At 33.8% G+C, this 22,231-nt stretch overlaps 1 protein-coding gene across 6 annotated transcripts in view; it reads right to left on the bottom strand.

Moving 5' to 3' along the window:
* CDC27 (cell division cycle 27) overlaps nucleotides 1-22,231 on the bottom strand; it is a 118,074-nt gene that overhangs the window by 52,521 nt on the left and 43,322 nt on the right. For all 6 annotated transcript variants that reach the window (XM_074260960.1, XM_074260962.1, XM_074260961.1 and 3 more), the window contains exons 2-3: nucleotides 4,150-4,225; nucleotides 326-473 (exon numbers count right to left, since the gene is read on the bottom strand). In XM_074260960.1, the coding sequence (XP_074117061.1) occupies nucleotides 326-473; nucleotides 4,150-4,225 (224 nt within the window). The remainder of the gene's footprint in view (nucleotides 1-325; nucleotides 474-4,149; nucleotides 4,226-22,231) is intronic.

Below are 22,231 nucleotides of genomic sequence, written 5' to 3'. Positions count from 1 at the left end.
ATATTTATATTAGTCCCAAAGAGTTACGCACCCTGGTTATGCTTATTTCCAGATTTATTCCCTTTAGTCCATATCTGAAAGCAAAGGTAATGTCACTTGTGGCATCTCATCTCAAGTCTAACTATAGGTTAAATCCCAGCAATTAGTGTGATGTTACCTTTGTATTACAATAAAAACATTTCAATTTTTTTCAGTAATTATTCAAATACAATAAAGTTTTAATATAATTTGGACAGTAATATTGAATTTATAACAACAGGACCTGACAAGTAACAGTGTTTTGACTAAATATACAACATTAGTAAAGGAAGGTTAATTAACTTACTTGCTGAGGTCAACGCAACATTTTGCAAGCAGATATTTACACTGTGGTGTAGTACAACTGTGTCCCTTCAAGAGTCTATACGCTTTATATGCTTTTCCTGAGCGATAATAACAGGTTGCCAGTAAAAACAATGCTTCTTCTGAGTGTACTGAAGGGAAAAAAATTCACAAAACGATTATCACTTTGTCCTCAATAAAAATCAACTACAAGAAGTATGATTCCACTAGACAGTAACTAAGATAGAGATTACTCACTAATAACTAAAAACAATGTAAAATTAAGCAATTATTTAATACAAAAACAATTCAGAGACTTCAATGAGGATAAAACTTATTGACCTATAACTGAACAACAGAGTATTTTTCAGAAGGACAAAACAAAAACACAGATCTGTCTGTATCACATAAGTTCTATTCAAAAATCTTTAAAGGCACAAAATCTAAAATCTTAAGAGAAAGAATGAAAAAAATTAGGAATGAAGGGGAAATGGCTTTCTTACAAGTTCCAAATCACATTATGAAGAAGTAATTATCAAAACTACTTGATGATAATAATTTAAAACAGAAAAATAAATCAGTGGAAAAAACAAATAAGTAACAATGAGAAACAACTGAACTCAGTAGTCCAGTGATATTTAAATCCAATACTATCTGAGAAAGTGATATCTATCCAATAGGAACTAATTAAAAAAAGGGGAAAGAAATTTGACTACCACCAAAGTTTAGACTAACATCTTGTATATATAAGTAACTTCCAGGTAAACATGCTACCTAGCTATCAAAGGTGACATTGAGAAAAATAAGAAAAAGTTGTAAAAATACAACTATGGGAAGAGGGAAATTCTTAACAAAATAAGAGAAAGAAATTACTCTTTTTAAAAAAAAATGTCATTCTCCAATATGAAGTTCTAAAAAGGTCATTATCAATGACTATATGGAAATAAGAATAAATACACCTTACTTCTTTTGCTGTAGAAGTGGGAGATTATGAACATATAAAGTAGCATAGATTTTCAGAAAGTCAGTCAATCAACAAGAATTTACTAAGTACCTACTATGAGTCAGATACATGGTTTTGGTTAATGTTTTTGTCATAACGAAAAACTCTTGGTGGTAAGAAGCTTTAGAACAGACAAAATAAGATTCATTTGGAGAGACAAAAGGTTAAGCATCAAGAGAAAAAAAAAGATGGAGGGCTTAATATTTAAACTGAAATTGTTTATTTTATCACTTATGATCATCTCTGTACTCTTGTTTTGTTAAGTTCTTTCCTACTAGCTATACTTGTGAAAGATGATTCTTATATTCTTTTCTAACTTTTTAAATGATGTAACCTTTGAAATTTAGATTATATATCCATTTAGAACTTATTTTAGTGAAAAAATATCAATGACTGTCTAACTTATTGCTATTGTTTCAGTCGATTAGTAGTGTCTGACTCTGTGATTTTGTGGACCATCTGTCCATGGGGCTTCTGGGCAGAGTGATTTGCCATTTCCTTCTTCAGTAGATCCAGCAGATCCCAGAGTCACACTGCTGGGAAATACCTGAGGCTGAATTTGAACTCAGATCCTTCTAAGTCTAGGCCCAATACTCTATCCACTGAGCCATCAGGTACTTCACTAACTATAGTTTCTGACAAATTGATTCCCAGTTTTTTCAACAATTTTTATCAAACAGAAATAGAATTCTAGAAATGTTATTATGAAGCAGTAATTATTAAAAATATTTATTTACATTAAAAAATAGGAAAGTGACTTAGCCCAGACAAGCATGATCCAAAAGCAATCATACATAGTAGTCCACAAAATGGAGAGAGGGCTTCCTATTTAATAAGACTAGTTGAAAAAACTGGAAAGCATTTTAACAGAAAGTAGTTTGAAACCATCACTTATACCACAATAATGTATGAATGTCATACTGTGAAATAAAGCTGGAAAGCGCAAGAATGCATGAGATGAGAAGAAAGACCAGGAAAGAAACCCTCTTTCTTGGGAATGAAGTAGGAGAGAAAGAGGGGAGGAAACTAGTAAAAATTACATACTAGGCAAAAAGGACCAAAAGGAGCAGTCAAATAGGAAGGGAACTGAGAGAGAAGCATTTTTAAGTTTTCACTGCCCTATGAGAGGGCATTGAAGAAATAAAAACAAAAGTGAGTAACTTCTATCAAAAAGCTTATATTCTAATTAGACAAGAACACAGAAGAATATATAGAATACATATAAGACAATTTAGTTTGGAGAAAACGGGGGACTAACAACTAGGGGGAACCAGAACAAGCTTTATGAAGGAGGAGGAACCTGGTCTGAATCTTTAGGAAATCAAGCATGCCCAACTGTGGAAGTGAGGAAGAAATGTGTTTTATATATATAGGCCCAGAAGATAGACACACACAAAAAAAGGTCACCTCTTCCTCAGGGACTAGACAAAAGGAGAATAAAATTTTCAAGCACAGAATAGGGAGATAGGAGGGACCTCAAGCAAAATAATCTAGATTTTTTTTTTTGAATTATGAGTTTATGTCATCTGTTCTTAAAGAAAAGGGCAAGAAACAGTGAAGGAAGCTTGAGGAAAGAAAAGGAAATCTGAAAGAGCCACTGAGACCAGGACAATAGAGCCTCAAACTGTGGAAGAAAAACAAAAACAACAACAACAACAACAACAACAACAACAACAACAACAACAAAACCACAATTATCATGCAGCAGCAGAGTAGGCTTGGATTAACATGAATCTGGGGTGGACATAAGTGGCACAGATGCAACCTAGAAATAGAAAAACGAGTAGGAAGGTATTGAGGGTGATGCAGGGTCGTGAGCTAAGCTTGCTGTGCTCCCTCGTGCTCAACTCTGTGATCCTGAGGTTCACCCTTTCAAAGGAGTTTTCTTGACAAGGATATCGGAGCAGTTTGCCATTTCAGCTAGGAAGTCTCTGAGGTTGGATTTGAACTCAGTCTTCCTGAGTTCCTGGCAGGCCTGATGCTCTTTCCACTGTATCACCAAACTATCTCCTGGAATCTAGGGTAAAGTTGAGTTAATGATGACTTGTAGATACAGTGAAATGAGAGGGCAAAAGAACATGTGACTGTAGAGGATTAGTGCTGTGATAGATATGGATACTACCTAATAGGGAAGAATGATTTTTGCCTCAGTAGACAGTGATTGTGAATCATAAGGCTAAGGGTAGTGAGTGGTATAAGTTTGTTAGTTGTGGGAGAAAGAAAATAATCAGGTCAAAATGAGAATGATGGTGTCAGCGTTCACAGGTCATTATTCTATTCATTGGGAAGCTGGGAACATAGTTAGCAGGTAGAGGAGACAAGGCTTTCTGGCCTGTGCCCTGAATCAGTAGATATCTGCTGATTTTGTCTCCATTGACTGGGTTCCCATTCAGCAATAGCTTCATTTCCAATAGAAGATAATTTATTCAAGGAATGAGCTCCCACTGTCTTAATACTGGGAAGCATAAATCCTCCTGTAAGATCCCTAATACTTAAGGTCTCAGCAGCTGGATCTAAATCATATGCCAGAGTAGTCAATTAAACTGAGGACGAATTTTAATTCCTTTAGCATTTCTCTCAAAAACAATTCCTTGCCATCACAAAATTTGACAGTGGTAAGAGGCCATCTTATAAAATTCATATATACTTGTAGTTCATTCTTCTAAAACTAACTATAAAACAACAAATAAAATCTTTGCCTACAAATTATTCTGTAAGATTTATGTTACAAACATTTCTTCTGTTTCCCACTAGTACAGACCAGATGATAGTCTGAAACTGCAAATAATACTAAAGAGCAAATGAAAAATGAATGGATCACATACCTTCAGCATACAGTCTTTCTGCAAGGAAAACTGCATCTCGGAAAGCATAGTGGTTTAGTGCTTGCCATATAGCAGCCTAGAGAGAGAGAGAGAGAGAGAAAAAAAAAAAGATCCTGAATGGCTCATACATATTTACGCCCACCGTATCTACACTTTACAGAGTAGTTAAGGGATGAAATGAAAATTTCAAATTAGTATCCATAATTCAAGCAATGTCAATACTTAGCTCTCTAGTAAATGATGCCTTGGCTAAAACTGTTTTGGGAATTCAGGTCCTTTTAAAGTGATTGATTAATGTGGGGATAAGCTCAGCACCAGTGCTATCAGTAAGCAGTTGTTTTCAACAAAACTTTCTATTAAGGATTAAAAAATTATAAACAAGGCAATTCCTTTATTCTGGTTCTTCAAATCAATTGTCCATCAAATCTAACCTTATTAAAGACAAAAAAAAATTGCTCAGTTCCACATTTTTCAAACTAATTCAGATCTTGAAGGAAGCTGCAAAGAAGAAGCCTGCTAAACAAATAAGACCAGTGAGAAGGCTCCAATTTCATCTTTATTCTACCTTCTGACTGTGGTGAAACTCATTAGGGAAATAATACTAAATAGAAGTCGCTAGCACATTCACTTACTGCTACCTCAATGCTGTCACTGCCCAAAGGATTGAAGGAATGATGAGAGTAATAGCTATTTGTCTTTAGTTTTCCAAGGTTCTTTCCAACTATCCATAAACCCATGAAGGCTGATCATTTAAAATATTTGAGCTAATGTGTGAGGAAATTTGACTAAAAATTATATATTTAGCAAATAATTTATAGGGACACATTATTTACTCAATTTAGCTTGTCTCATTAACACAGGGACCAGATTTTTACGTTTCCCTTTGTATCTGGCAGGTTGATTGGTTTATTTTATATTTCTTCATTTGACAATCTCTCCTCTATTGCCATGGATTTTACTACCTTTTCTGTCCTACTCTCTGCTGAGCTCCAATCTCACTTCTCCAACTGCTTTTTAGATATCTTGTACAAGATGTACAGTGACATCTTAAATAAAAAACAGAACTCATTATTTTCCCTCTAAACCATCCCTCCCAGTTCCTCTGGCTACAACATCGGAGTAATACTGGAATCATCACTATCTTTCATCCCCATATCCAAACTCTTGCCAAGGCCTGTTGATTTCACCTTTGCTATATTTTTTCAATATGCCTGCTTCTCTCCCCTTATACGGCCACCAATCTTGTGCAAGCCCTTTTCATCTTACACCTCAATTATTGCAACAAACTGATGATAGTCTTTCCCCTCAGATCCATTTTCCATTCAGCTACAAAAGTGATATTCCTGAAATACAAATCTGATTCTATGATTCCTCTACTCAATAAACTCCATTTTATCTTAAACTTTTTTTTTTTTTGCTTCCAGAAGCAATACAAAATGCTTTTTGGAATTCAATAACCTTCATAGCCTAGCCTCTTTCCTACTTTTCTAATCTTCTTATGCCTTACTCCCCAATTGGTCCATGAACAAGACACTCCACTTCTCAATTCCAGGCATTTTCCCCATCCCCAAAATGCTCTCCTTTCTGTGCTTCTACCACTGACCTTCCTGGCTTCCTTTAAGTTCCAACTAAAGTCTCACTTTCTATAGGAAGCTGTCCTAAGTCCTCTTAATTTCAGTGCTTCCCCTCTGTTAATTATTTCTAATATATAGCTTGCTTTGTATATATTCATCCTATATATGGCTTACTTTATTTGTACATTGTCTCTGACACAAGAGTGTAAGTTACCTGAGGGTTGGAACTCTCTTCTGCCTCTTCTTTATATACCTAGCATTTAGCATAGTGCCAGGCATATAGTAAGCTCTTAATATTTACTGACTGACTGAATTGGCCCAATAATTGACCATATCAGAAGATCCATCGAGCTAAGTTCAAGAGGCTCACCACTGCATTGACAACAGAGTAATAAACTTTTCAGATACGTGAATCTTGAAGATTATTTACTAAGTTGATAAGTTATGAGTTATTTCAGTGAAAGGTATATCAATGCTGACATAAATACAAAGTCTAAAAAATTACTTTATTGTTGGAATTAGGACTTTTAAATTGCCATAGTTAATGTCTTTTCTCAGCTCTCAATATTCCTGATTTTTTCTTGTGGCATGAGACTACTTTTCTCTCTTGGATTCTCAAACACTTCTTTCTTCTATTGTAAACTGCTCCTTTTTTTTTTTTTTTTTTTTACACTTCCCTTCATTGCTTCAAAGTAGGTATTTCTCAAGGATTTGTCCTCAGCTATCTCTACACTTTCCTTCCTTGTTAAGCTCAACCAATTTTGAGACTTATTATCTCTACTACATTTGAATGTGATTTTTTTTTTTCCCAATTAAAAACCAATTGGTTTTTGTTCCTTCTAGCTCATTCACTGGGGAATGGGGGGAGGAAACAAAACAACAAAAATCTTGTAACAAATATGTCTAGGATAGCAAAACAAATTCTCACATTAGCCATGTACAAAAATGTCTTACTCTGCATCTTGAACCTATCTCCTCTCAATCAGGGGGTGGATAGCATGAGTCTTCCCTGGGTTTAAATATAGCCTCAGACATTTACTAGCTATGTAACCCACTTAAGATCTGCCTGCCTCAGTTTTCTCAAAGAAACTATAAAAATGAGGATAAGAGCATCTGCCTCATAGGGTTGTGAGCATCAAATGAGATATTTGTAAAAAGAACTTGGTGTACATAGTCCCTGACATATAACTGGCACTATGTAAATGTCTATTGCCTTCCCTGCTTTTCCTGTATCATACTACAAGTTTTACTAATTGCTTCCTAGAAAACTCTAGTCAATCAAAACCATGTACTAATCACCTATGTGCCAGGAATCTGGGGTAGGCACTGAAGATACAAAGACAAAAATCTAATAGTTCCTGCCCTCAAAGCACTCACATTTGAACTTGAGAAATATATGTGTTTGTATATGTAAATACACACATACAATTTTATATAAAATATATACAGGTAATCTTGGAAAGGAAGGCATTAACAGATAGGAGGCACAAAACTTAGTTGAAGTTTTGAAAGAAATCAGGAATTTCAAGAAAGGGAAAGAAAGATAATTTTTCAGATGGCAGGTGATCAGCAAAGAGCTTGAAGTTATAAAGTGTTGTGTGTCAGAAATAGTAAGAAGGCCAATTCGGTTTTTTTGGTAATGTATGTAAAACATTGGTTGAATGAAGCTAGGTTAAGAAAAACTTTAAATGACTAACAAAAGAGTTCACACCTGCTTCTAGAAATAAAGATGACTTTAGAAAAAGGAAGGATTGGGAGTAGAGAAAAGATATGTTTTGGCCATGTCATATTTGAAATGCTCATTAGGACATTTAAGCTGTCCAAGGAGCAATTAGGAATGGAACAGCTTTATTTGTATATTGTACATTAAAATTAACATGAAAAAATATTACATCTCACAAAACTCATATTCCTTCCTTTTTTTTTCTTAAAAAAAGCTTTTTATTTTCAAAACACATGCATAGATAATTTTCAACATTCACCCTTCTTATAAAACCTTGTGTTTCAAAAAAATTTCCCTCCCTTCCCTCAACCCTTTCCCCTAAATGGCAAGTAATCTAATATATGTTCAACATGTGCAATTCTTCTACACATATTTCCACAATTATCATCCTGCACAAGAAAAATCAGATCAAAAAGGAAAAAAAGAGAAAGAAAACAAAATGCAAGCAAACAACAATAAAAAATGAAAATGCTATATTATAAGCCACATTCAGTCCCTACAGTCCTCTCACTGGGTATAGATGTCTCTACATCACAAGTCCATTGGAACTGGCCTGAATCATCTCATTGTTGAAAAGAGCCACGTACATCAGAATTGATCATCATATAATCTTGCTGTTGTTATAATGATTTCCTGGTTCTTCTCATTTCACTCAATAGAGTTCATATAAGTGTCTCCAGGCTTCTCTAAAATCATTCTGCTGATCACTTTTTATAAAACAATAATATTTTATAACATTCATATACTGTAACTTACTCGGGCATTCTCCAACTGATGGGCATTCAACCAGTTTCCAGTTTCTTACCACTACAAAAATGTTTGCATATATGTGTTCTCCCCCCCCACCTTTTTTTACAATCTTTTTAGGATACAGATCCAATAAAGACACTGCTCTCATATAGGCTTGAATTCTCAGCCATCTATGTCTCCTTCCTCTCCTTTACATCCCCATATCCAATTGATTATCATGAGTTATCACATCCTTTTGATTCTACCTTTCCAAAGTCTTGCACTTATTTCTCTTCTCCGGTTTCATTATCAGCACTCTAATTCAGTCCCTGATCATATCTCCCTTGTTCTATTACAAGAGCCTCCCAACTGGTATTCCAATCTCCAGTCCAATCTGTTCCATACACATTGTTTTGCATGCCAAAACAATTTTTTTATATGCAGGTTTAATGTCTAAGCTCTGCTCAAAACCTTTTCAGCAGATCCTAGCTACTTGTAGAATAAAACCTAATTCCTTAGCTTGACGTTTTATAATCTGGTTCTAATAAACCTTTCTACTCTCTTTTCCCCTTAATAGTCTCTTTTACATAGTCTACCTTCCAAGCCAATTTGATCATTTGCTGGCCTTGAATGTGCAAAGTTGCCTCCAGTGCCTAAACCATGCAACTTTTTTTTTTCACTTAATAGTATTTTATTTTTTCCCCACACATGTAAAGATAGTTTTCAACATTCACTCTGATAAGATTTTGAATTCCAAAATTTTTTTCTTTCCTTCCTTCTCCTTTTTAAGACTATCTGATTTGCCTTCTAAGGTGAAGTGTAAGACTATCTGATATAGGTTACACATGTACAATCATACTAATCATATTATGAAGGAAGAATCAGAACAAAAGGGTAAAATTACAAGAAAGAAAAAGAAGTGAAAATAATATGCTTCAATTTGCATTCAGGCTCTATATAGTTCTTTCTTTGGATGTGGATAGCATCTTTCCTCATGGATCTTTTGGAACTGTCTTAAAAATCATTCTATTGCTGAGAAGAGCTAAGTCTATCAAAGTTAATCATCCCTTTGTGTGTACAATGTTCTTCTGGTTCTGCTCACTTCTCTCAGCATCAGTTCATCTAAGTCTTTCCAGGTTTTTCTGAAATCAGCCTGCTCATTATTTCTTATGGAACAATAACATTCCATTACATTCACATATCATAACTTATTCAACCATTCCCCAATTGATGGGTATTCCCTCAATTTCCAACATCTATGTCATCACAAAAAGAGCTGCTATACATTTTTTTTTTTTGTGCATGTGGATCCTTTGCTCTTTTTTATGATCTCTTTGGAATACAGACTTAATAGAACCCCATGACTTTTTAAACATCTATTTCCTCTGAAAAATGGCATATTCCTTTAAGGCAGGGATTCTATCTGATTTATCTTTGTACTTTCTGGATTAGATTCCTTAGCACAATATAGTAGGGGACTAATAAATGCACATTGAATCATTCTAATTCACATTAGAACAGAATTGCATTCTGTTTCCCTCCTCCTCAGTATCTCTGTTACTAAAGAGAAATATAGTCTTATACTTCACCTTAGAAGGCAAATTTTCAAAACAATATTCAAATGTTATCATTAAATATTTTTGCACCATTAAAGCCCAAAGCCCATTAAACCTAAAGTCCATACAAAATTATTAAACTCACTTCTCTCTGGGAGTATGTGACCAGAGAATGGTAATAAATAATAATAAATAATAAAATGGTAACAAATACTAAATAAATAATAAAAATAAAAGACAAAACTAGGCCTCCAACTACCTGTAGAATAGGGAAAAGGGTAAGAGAAAAATATTTGCTTAAAATGGCTTTGTTGATCTCATGATGCTTATAGGTTTCAAGATAAAATTTGCACATAATCAGTTCCCATCTTCCAAACACTGGACTGGCAATATGAATATTAATGCAAACTCCCAGCTCTTACTCTCCTTCCTTGCCCCACACGGTTCCAACAATTGCTTTTTGTTCCCTCAAGTAGGAATTCTTAGAAACTGATCCCCTAATACAGCAGAATAAACCTTCTCTTATGCAACTTGAGGATTTAAAATTTATAAAGACACCCAAAAATAACTGGCCAAATCTTCTGGCCATGAGGTCTTTATCCTTATCTCTTATCTTTGAGGTTAAGAAATAAGAACTATAGTGCCAAGGAACCAGGAAATAAGTTTTATACTTTTAAGTTAGGCAGAACAAAATCGTCCAGTTAAAAATGGTTGTTAAGGAAAGTTGAAATTGTATTATTCATAAAACATTAAGGCTGGAAATGACTATTTAGTCCAATCCCCTCATTTTACTAATTCCAAACTATGGGCCACAAAGCTAAGGGTCTCACCTAAGGTCTTCCAAGTGCTTACTGGCAAGAGTGAAACTAGTATTCTTATTTTCTATTCTAGTTATTTTCCCACTTCATTAAATAGTCTACCTTTCAGGTTACATAGGCTAGATAGGCTTTTATGATCTGGTCTAGGAATCACAGTTTACTTCATCTTGATTTTCATGAGAAAAATGCATCCTGAATTTCAGCTAACAATTTATAATTCCTAGCTCATTAAGTACTGCTTATGATACAGAGTTTCCAGTTATTAATGATGAACATCAATATAGATGCTATAAAATAGCCATTCATTTCCTTAGAAACTGAATAGCAAGAATAAAAAAGCCAGAAGGGAAATTGGAAGACACTTGACACACACGAGAGAAATGTTAGTATCCCAAATTATCAGAATTTAGATTTAAATTCTTTTGATTTATTAAAGTTGGATATTTGAGTATCTCAGACTTTGTGAACAATGGTAAACTGGGAATTAGCAGAAAAGAACCCAAAAGGGATTATTTCACAACAGGTGGTTTAAGGATCAACTCTTTTTGCTTTTTAAATGACAGACTGGCCAGAAGTGAGCATAAGGCTACTATGTAGATAATGTACAACAGAACTGCTACATACCCCTTATTTTCACTAGGCTATTAGAAAGTAAGCTCCTTGCTCAGCAAGGCCAGCTTTTATTCCTATTTGTGGACTGTTGAATGAAACTGGAGAAAATCAAAATACTGTTTTGACTGGGTCCACTACAAAGTTATGTCATGTAATCTCAATTGGAACTACGCTGCAGCAAGGTCTTCTACACTACTTGATTTGCAATCCTACTTATCCCATAGAAACTTTTCCAAATCTTTTCTTCCCTCTTTAAACCCTCCCATGGCTCTCTTTTCTCTTTTAGCGAAGATTCTTGCCTCATATTTCACAGCTAAGAGTTTTCTCTTAATTCTCTCATTTCGTATTACCTAGATACCTTCTATCATTCTCTCTCTACTCACCCTACTACTCTTCAAATCCAGTTTCACAGTGAAGAGGTGACCCTTCTCTTTGACCAGGCAATCTTATTCCACCTCTCTTTTCCAGCAGATTGCCCCCTCTATCATTCCCATCCTCAATTATCTTCAATTTTTCTGATGATCAGATTTACTTATCCAATCCTAATATCTCTTAATCTCTAGATTTGCCAATTACACAATTCAAACTGGATGCTGAAGTTGTAAAATGCAGCCCCGTTTGATTAGGATATATATTTTTTTAACTATTCTAACTTGACAAACACCAATAAATATAAATATTTCCATATATGAAGAACAGAAAAGAAAATTGAAGATGGAACTGTGACTCTCCATTAAGTATAATCTATTCTTTTCAAATATATACAATAAATTCAGAATCGAATCCTGTTTGTCAGTGTTTTCCTCTGAACCTCTTTCTGTTCTCTCCTACAAATACGAAAACCCAAATTAATCCTATTATCATTCTTTTCTTCTTCTTTATGCACCATTATCAATATGGCATTTCATCCAGTCATTTAGCCATATACCCAGATCATCTTATCTACGTGAGCTCATCTGTTCCTTACCACCCCTATCCTGGCACCCTTCACAACAAACCAGTGACAATAATTTCTAGGCCTTTCTGAATCTATGCCCCAATCCTTGAGGAAATTAAGTCACTTATCTTTTAATCCTCACTTCCAAGTGAATATACAGTGAATACACAATCTAGACCAATTAGTTCACTATAGTCAGATGGGCTTCAGCTTCACATCTCATTCAGTTATCAGATATTACCACCTGCTAGTTGATGATACCAGTATACCTCTTCTCTCTCCTGCTTCACTTCCTTCAACCTCCACAGAGCAAAACTCCCTTCTCTGGTAACTCCTTCCTATGGAGTTGAAGGCAAGGCCTATCTTTTTTTTTTTAAATTAATTTTATAATTATAACATTTTTTGACAGTACATATGCATAGGTAATTTTTTTTTACAACATTATCCCTTGTACTCCCTTCTGTTCCAAATTTTTCCCCTCCTTCCCTCCACTCCCTCCCCTAGATGGCAGGCATTCCCATACATATTAAATATGTTATAGTATATCCTAGGTACAATATATATATGTGCAGAACCGAATTTTGTTGTTGTTGTTGTTGCAAAGGAAGAATTGGATTAGGAAGGTAAAAATGGGGAGAAAAACAAAAAATGCTAATAGTTTACACTCATTTCCCAGTGTTTCTTCTCTGGGTGTAGCTGATTCTGTCCATCATTGATCAATTGGAATTGGATTAGCTCTAAGGACTATCTTTTTTAATCTTTGTATTCCCAGTGCTTAGCAGTGCCTAGAGGACATACTAAAAATATACATAATTCAGTGATTAGGAAAAAGGAGACAGTTGAAGATTGTTTTCTAGAATGTCTATATCAATCCACAGTTCTTTCAACAATGCAACAGTGTACCTGCCCTTCCATATCCCCTCCAATAATAATCATTTCTCTTTTTATTGGATCACCTCTGCCAGTTGTTAGGCATAAATTGCTAGAATTTGTTTTAATTAATTTGTATTTCTTTCATTAGCAACATATACTTACTTATAATTAACATTTCTTCTCTTGAGAATTATCTTTTTCATCTTCTTTGACAATCTATCTATTGGGAAATGACTTGTTTTTATATATTTTAATAAGTTCCCTATATATCTTGTATATCAGGTAAAATTGTTGCAGTTAACTGTTTCCTTCTTAAATTTAACTGCTAGATATCCATATTTTCAGATGGCAGTGTATTGAATGCATCAAACTGGAGAACCTATCTCCTGGAAGAGGTCTGTGACCCTGCAAGGAGTCTGGCTTATCCTATTCAGACAAGAAAGGTCAAGTGGATAAAGAAGTTTCTATTGCCCAGATCTCAACATAAATTTCAATGGCAATGCTATAAAATTTGTCCAATAGTAAGTATGTCTTTTTGGAACATATAGCACTAGTGAATAAAGAGTTAAGTATTGAGTTGAAAGGAGAGGGGCAGCTAGGTTTCGCAGTGGATAGAGCACCAGCCTTGAATTCAGGAGAACCTGAGTTCAAATCTGGTCTCAGATACTTAACACTTCCTAGCTGTGTGACCCTGGGCAAGTCACTTAACCCCAGCCTAAAATTAAAAAAAAAAAAAAAAAAGTTGAAAGGAGAAAGAGAGTAGGCTAGATTGCTTTTGGGAAACTGCTGAGCTCTTTTAACTGATCCCATGCCATACTAATATTTGTCCAGTGTTGCTATATGTCACCAAAATCTTGAAGACAACTGTCTCTGAAAAAAGATAAAATAAAGATAAATATCAAACAGAGGGAGATGAAAAGAATGTAGGTATGACCAGCAGTAAGTGTGAGAAAGAGTACCAAATAATTTAAATAAACTATATCATTAAGGATTAAGTTAATTACACAGCACAGATAACAAGTGGATGATCAGAGTGCTTTATTTGTACTCTGAAGATGTCAGGAGAAATTGAGAACTTCCAGCATGGTGGTTTGACCTCCTGTGATGTGAACTTTTGGAAGAACATTCATGAGAGGTGTTCAGGATGGATGGCATGGATTAGTTGCAATCTGTATTACTGGAGGAATGGGAGTTGATAAGCTCACAGATCCATTTGATCATTTGAGTACTGAAATTTTATTTCTGTAAACACTTTAACAATGGTTAAATCTAGTTTAGCATTGATTTAATCCTACAACAAATAATGGTTTCTTAGTGATATAATGATTGGTTTGTACTCAGTGTGTTTCATATAAGCTAAAGCCTTAGCCAGGGAGATTCAGAGATTCAGAGACAAGCAGACAGAAGGCTGGAGGCTGAAGGCTGGAGCACAAGCCCTTGGATTCAGACAGATTCATCCCATTTCACACCTTGGTGGCAGGCTCTCTTCCTTTGCTTCTCTACTGAAACTAAGACTGTGGAAGGCCTCCAGAAAACTAGCCGAGCCCCAAATGAAGGGGACAACTAAAGGATGTAGACTTTAACACCTGGCTGCACTTGTGATTACTGAACTGAACCGAAAATTGCTCCCTAAGATCCCAAGAAAACCTCAACAGAGAACATTACATATAATTGTGAAAAATGTTATTTCCTCCATCCCTATTCTCTAATTTACGTGTCTTTAAAAACACCTTTGTATATCTACTTGGAACTTATTATAGTACATGATATAAACTGCTAGTCTAAAATGAATGTCTGCCAGATTGCTTTCTTATTTTCCTAGTTTTTGTGGAATAATAGTGAATCCTTAACCCAATAGCTGAAGTTTTGGAGTTTATTTAACAGTAATTTAATAATTTAACTATTATGTTGATTTGTTTCTGGGCCTGGTAAATAATCTTACCAATTAACTTTTCTATTTTCTTAACTAATAAGGGATTTTGATGACTACTGCTTTGCAATCTTTGTAACAGAGTTTGAGGTGTGACATTTCTAAACTCCCATGTCTACCATCTATTTTATGATTTACTTTGAAATACTTTCTTCTAGTAATTTGATTGGCATGGCACTGAATAAATTGGGTAGTCATTTTTATTTTGTTGATAATATTCAGAAAGCTGAAAATTTGTGAGAATTTATTTTTACATCATGCCATTTTGAAGTCACAGACTTAATTTTTAGTTGAATCTTTATAGTTCTCAACAAAGCAAACCATCATTTTATCTCTAAAAAGGAATAACTTTCCTTTTTTGCCTATGCTTATTCCCCAAATTACCTTTTCCTTTTACTACTGGGGCTAACATTTCTAGAAGCATATCAAATAGTATGATAAGTAAACATTCTTGCTTTATTCCTAATTTATTCCCCTCTCAAATTTTTTTCTATTATAAACTATACTGACTCTTGGTTTCAGAAAGCTACTACTTAAAATATTAAGAAAAGTATCACTTATTCCTATTTTTAAAATGCTTTGTAGAGCAACAGATGTTGGACTGTCAGAAGCTTTTTCTGCATCTACTGAAATAGCCATGTGAATTCTATTTTCTGTAACCACCTATGATGGCTAAGTTTTTCTTATAACAAATAACCCTCCATTTTGGGTGGAAATCCAATCTGGTCATAGCATATAATCTTTTAAATATATTGTTGGGATAGCCTTGCTCATATTTTATTCATTATTTTAAAATTGATGTTAATTAGTAATAATATTCCATATATTTGTTTCATTTTTGACTCTCCCAGGTTAGATATCAAGATGATATTTCAATCATTAAAAAAGAGTTTGGTAGACTCTTATTTTTTATTTGTTGCACAACAATTTGTATAATAGTAGAACCAAATGTTTTGAATGTTTGTTATAATTCTCTTGTAAATCTATCTGGTCTTAGGATTGTTTTCCCTCCCCCTTTGTTAGTTCATTTATAGCTTGTTCATTCTGTTTAATCTGAGACAGGGTTTTCTAAATTCTGTGTATATTATACTACTAAAATTGGTATTTCATATTTTTGTAAATGTTCGGCCATTTTATTTGTTAACAAATTTATTGATATGTAGTTGGGCAAAATAGTTTCTAATAATTTCCTTTTATTTTTTTTATACTGGTAATCTGTTTTCTTTCTTTGAAAAAAAAATCAGATAAACCATTTACCTGTTTTATTAGGTTTTTAAGAAATAATTCCTAGTTTTAGTTATCACTTCAAAAGTTTTGTGCCTTCAATTTTAATTCCTTTATGATTTCCTAAATTTCTATTTTTATATTTCTGTATGTTTTAACATTTTTTAGTCCTTCTATATTTTTAGTTGCATTTTCAACTCCTTGATCTGTTCTTTTTTATTGATGAAATTGTTTAGAGAAATAAATTTTCCTCAAAGGATTGCTTTAGTTGTATCCTAAAAATTTCAGTATGTTGTCTAATTATTATAATTTTATTTGATATTATTTATTTCAATTAGTTTATCCACCCTTTCTTTAGGCCTGAATCCTTTACAGATAGAAAGTTTTCAGAAGAAATCAAAACTATCAAAAGTCATATAAAAACACCAAATCATTAATAGAGAAATAAAATTAAAACAATTTTGAGGTACTACCTTATACCTAACAGATTGGACAGAAAAAAAGAATAATAAATGGAGTGATATGGAAAAATAAATACACTATTGCATTGCTAGTGCATTTCTGAACTGATCCAACTATTCTGGAGAACAATTTGGAAGCAGGGTCATACCTATAACTTGGAAAAATTTCCATGGTTGTAGAGTGAAGAATGGAATGAAATAAGGAAAGACTTGAAGCAGGGAAACCAATGAGAAAGCACTAATTTAGCAAGAGGTAATGAGGTTCTAGACTACAGTTAATGGGTATATGAGAGAAGGGAAAATTTAGGAGAGATGTTTGTAAAGGGAGAAAGGACAAGTTGTGGCGACAAATTGGATATGTAGAATGACTGAGGAGCTGAGGATGACATCAAGCCTGTGTTGAATAAGATCACTGGATAGATAGGGAAGTTCTGAAAGAGGTAGGGAAAGGGGAAAGTGGGAATAATTAGGTTGTGGTTTTTTTTTCCCCAGATATAGTAAGTCTGAGATGCATATAGGACATCCATTTTGAGATATTCCAGAGGCAACTAGAGATGCATGACTATGGTTCAGAAGAATGACTATCTAGATCTAGACATAAAGAGCTGAGAATCATCAGTAAAGAAATGATAATTAAATTCATAAGGTATCACCAAGTGAAGCAGTCTAGGATGAAAAGAGAAAGGAGCCCACGATAAAACTCAAGGGACAAATAGTTAGACAAAGTATCTGGACAGAAGAATCACAAAAATGTAATGGGTCTAAATATATCATTTCTTCTAATCCAGACAAGAGAGGTTTATATGATATCTATTCCTCTTATCTCTTTGTCCATTTTTATATATATCCTTTTCCTCATAAACCCCAGTAGAAAGAAATAGTATTCTGTCCCTTATTTTTTAATGAGGATATTGTTCATTTACACAGTATTCTGTGTAAGCACCAGATCCCCATTAAAACCATTATATTTTGCCTTGAGGAACAGCATTATTGAAAATTTTTCTCTAATTTACAGTGACAGTAACCAAGGAGTCACTGTTACTTGTAACTATCACTGTAAAGCACTTCTATTGGGTTTAAAAAACATACCAGGCACTGAGCTAAGCACAAACGATTGAAAGAAAGGCAAAAAGTTCCTAACTTTAAAGAGCATGCCACCTAATGCGAGATAACATGTAAATAATAAGTATAATCCATAGCTGAGATGGGAAAATACTACTTGAACTTCATCTTTCTGCTTCTTCTCTGATCTAAAAGGTCTATGCTATGCTATTCCTGGATCTCAAGTTCTCAGAGTCTCTTCTGCTAGGTGACTTTTTTTTTCTTGATCACTGTGACCCAAATAACAATGCAAAAATGAATGAATAAAATATTAAGTACTTACTATGTGCAAATCACTGGTAATACAAATAGAAAAGAATTTACATTCTAATTGAAGAGACATCACATATGGAAAGTTTCAGCTGTAAGTCAGCTAAATGGAAGTTTCAATGTTCTGAGGGTGCAGAGGCAAAGCAGACAGTAACGGATCTTCTTTAAGTCATTTTTACTGATAAACTTATAGCCGTTTCTGATGTTCAACTATTTGATAAGTGCCAAGGACTCTTGTGGCAAAAACTTTCCTGGATCTTCAGTAACTGTGGCTGTAACAACTGCAAGAGCACTTTGGTCAGACTACATATCCACAGGAATTGTTTCCCTAGAAACAGGGAACTGAGGGGGGTAGGCTGGAAGCATTGCAATTCCTCAGGCTCTTGGGTTCAAGGTATCTCCATCAGAGGAGATAGTGGTGGTTTGACTTGCCTGAACTATATGTCTCCTGTCTTGTCTGCCACAGGATGCTTTGCTTCTTCACCTAGGTTGGCTTGCTTTTCCTGTGCACAGCAGTAACCTTTCCAGGATATTCTTAAATCAGCTTTCTCATTATTTCTTATAGAACAATATTCAATTCCAGTCATATTACCATAACTTATTCAGTCACTTCCCAACTGTTGGGCAACCACTTAATTTCTAATTCCTTGCCACCACAAAAAGAGCTGCTACATGAGTTCCTTTTTTCCTCTTTTATGATCTTTTTGGGATACAGATCCAGTAGTGATACCACTGAATCAAGGGATAGTTTCATAGGTTGTTTGGCATGATTCCAAATTTCTCTCTACCATGATTGGATCTTTCACAACTTCACCAACAATGTACTAGCGTTCCAGTTTTCCTACCTTCCCTCCAACAGTTAGCATTATTTTTTTCCTGTTATCTTAGCCAATTTAATATGTGTGAGGTGGTACCTTGGAGTTGTCTTAGTTTGCATTTTTTAATGAATAGTGTTTTAGAGCATTTTTCATATAATTGGATGGCTTTTTAATTTCTTCATCTGAAAATTGTTTATATTTTTTTGACCATTTATCAATTGGGGAATGACTTATATTCTTATGAATTTGAGTCAGTTCTCTATATATTTGAGAAATGACATATCAGAAACATTGGCTGTAAAAATTCTCTCCCAGCTTTCCACTTCCTTACTAATCTTGGTTGTATTGGTTATGTTTGTGGAAAAAACTTTTTAAATTTAATGTAATCAAAATTATCCATTTTGCATTTTATAATGTTCTCTAGTTTCTTTGACCCTAAGTTCCTCTCTTTTCCAAAAATCTGATGGGCAGACTATCCCATTGTTCTCCTAATTTGTTTTGTAGCACCCTTTATCAATAAACCATGAATGAGTTTTGACTTTATCTTGGTATAGGGTCATGAGATATTGGTTTATGCCTAGTTTCTACCATGCTATTTTTTTTTTAAATTATAGCTTTTTATTTACAAGATACATATAAATGGGTAATTTTCCAGCATTGACTCTTGCAAAACCTTCCAACTTTTCCCCTCCTTCCCCCCACCCTCTCCTCTAGATGGCAGGTAGACCAATACATGTTAAATATGTTAAATACAATATATGTATACATATCCATACAGTTATTTTGCTGCACAAGAAAAATCGGACTTAGAAATAAAGTAGAAATAACCTGAAAATCAAAAATTCTGCCATACTATTTACCAGCAATTTTTGTCAAATAGTGAATTCTTATCCCAAAAGTTGGAGTCTTTATCAGATAGTAGATTATTACAATCATTGACTATTGAGTCTTGTGTACCAAAATTCTGCCATACTATTTACCAGCAATTTTTGTCAAATAGTGAATTCTTATCCCAAAAGTTGGAGTCTTTATCAGATAGTAGATTATTACAATCATTGACTATTGAGTCTTGTGTACCAAACCTATTTCACTGATCCACTACTCTATTTCTTAGCCAATACCACGTGGTTTTACCTGACCCCATCTTGAATCTGAGCCAAGGCATTTCTAGCATCATTTGTGCATGCAAAGTGCACATGTGTGTTCAGAGCCAAGGCCACAGTGAAATTGTGAGTGCAACATGAGCAAGTACTGCCAGAAATACCTTGGATTCATTATGTGTTTGAATTTGAATTAGTTTTTGGACTTTGTGTTCAGAAACAATTTATTGGTGTCAAATTTTTCACAAACCTGACATTCAATTATGTGATTCCATATGGGATCACAATGCACAGTATTAGAAACTTTGCATATACATGCCCTATTCTTTCCTATCTCCATACCTTTATTCTTGCCATACTGCTGGATAAGAATTTTTTCTCCCTCCCATATTCACAGTGGAAATCATTCCTGTCCACCATAGAAGATACAGGATTTGAGCACTGGACATTGATGTCTTGCCCAATTACTTCACCTAAAGTTAATCTGCTATTTTAATTCCCTGTTATACACTCCTTGGAAACAGAAATGATTTCTTATCCATTCTTGTCCTATCCATAGTACCTACTGTAGTATCTTGTACAAGTAAGGTGCTCACACAATATCAATTTATTAAAAAAAAAAAAAAAAAAAAAAAAAAAACCAACAAAATTAAGCACTTTCTGTTTACAAAGCACTATGCTAAGAGCTGAAGGAGAAAAAAGAGTTATGATAAAATAAGATACCAGCATTCATGGTATTCATGCTCTAGAAAATATAAACAGATTCCATATGAATCTAACAGAAGATTATATAAGTACAAGCCTACAAGTGAGACTTTTGTGTAGCACCCAATGACATTCACAGGCATTTCTTAGTCTCACTAGTAGAATTCTTAAATAAAGATAAAAAGTTATTATTCATATCAGAAAAAAAATTTAGTTACAGAAGCTATAGTGAAACAAGTTTTCAATTCACTTCAATATTAACGAATGTAACTATGAAACAAGTCAAATTAAGTATCAGTTAAACAAGTTAAAATACACTATTGTAAATTAACAAACGACTACAGTAGGGATATCCAAATATGAGCAACTTTTAACTTTGACATAATATTTGTATTATGTACACTATGATATGATAAAACAATAAAAGTCTATTCTTCAACATTAGATTAAAATTTTCTCAACTATGTTAAATTTAGATTATATACAGCAATCCTTCTATTCTCCCTCAACATGTATTCCTGATCCTATTCCCTCTATATTATGGAATCTTGTCTCTATATAATCATCCCCTCTCTAATCTTTTATCTTTTCTATTTCTGATTGGCTCCTTTCCTATTGCCTACAAATATATGCAGGTTTCCCTTGTTTTTCCCCTTTTATCTCATACATTTACTTCATAATTTTTCATGTAACAAGTTTTTTTTTTTTTTTTTTTTTTTTTTTAAATCTACTTCCATTTTCCATCCATATTCACTGGGCAATTAAAAAAATGTAAACCTAAACCCCAAATCAACCACTTAATATACATCAATATTGCTTGGCAAAAGAAATGTATCTCTGCATTTTAATTTCATTATCTCTCTTAAAGGAGGCAAGTGGCATGTTTCATATTCACTATTTTGGACTCATTTTTTATCATCATGATATCTGATATTAAATCTAATTTTTTTGTAATGTTATCATAAAAAATTCTTAGTTCTGCTCATATCAGTTTGCATCAGTTCATAAAGATTTTTCCAGATTCCTCTAAAAATGCCAATTTTACCATTTCCATATGGCATAATAATGGCATATTATGGCATAATAATATTCCATTATGCTTATACACATTTGATTAGCCATTCCCCAAAAGGAAAATATCCTTTTAAGTTTACATTTCTGGCAATTATTAACTACTATAAATATTTTTGTACTGACAGATCCTTTTCCTTCTTTCTTTTATTTCTTTGGAATATAAACCTAATAGTGACATAGCTGGGTCAAAGAGTATGCAGAGTTTGGTAACTATTCAGAGAGAGTTCCAAGGGGGGACTAATTCAAAGATCTACCAGTTGTATATTAGAGTATCTGTTTTCCTACAACTCTTCAACATTTGTCATTTTCTTATACTCTTTTATTATCAGATAAATATGAAATGGAACTTCAATTTGTACTTCTTCAATGGTATATAATTTAGAGCATTTAAAAATATGATTAGTAGTCTGGATTGCTTTCTCTGAAAACTGGCTATTCAAATATTCCCATTTTATATATATATATATAAAAGATATTCCTCATCTATTAAGAAATGGTTTTTACAGGATAATTTTAGAAAGGCCTGGAGAGACAAACTTCACTGATGCTAAGTGAGTAGAACCAAGAGAATACTATA

This window comes from Sminthopsis crassicaudata, chromosome 4, assembly GCF_048593235.1.
Source record: "Sminthopsis crassicaudata isolate SCR6 chromosome 4, ASM4859323v1, whole genome shotgun sequence".
NCBI lineage: Eukaryota > Metazoa > Chordata > Mammalia > Dasyuromorphia > Dasyuridae > Sminthopsis > Sminthopsis crassicaudata.
Note: the sequence above shows the minus strand (reverse complement) of the source record. Positions and strands in the feature narration are given on the sequence as shown.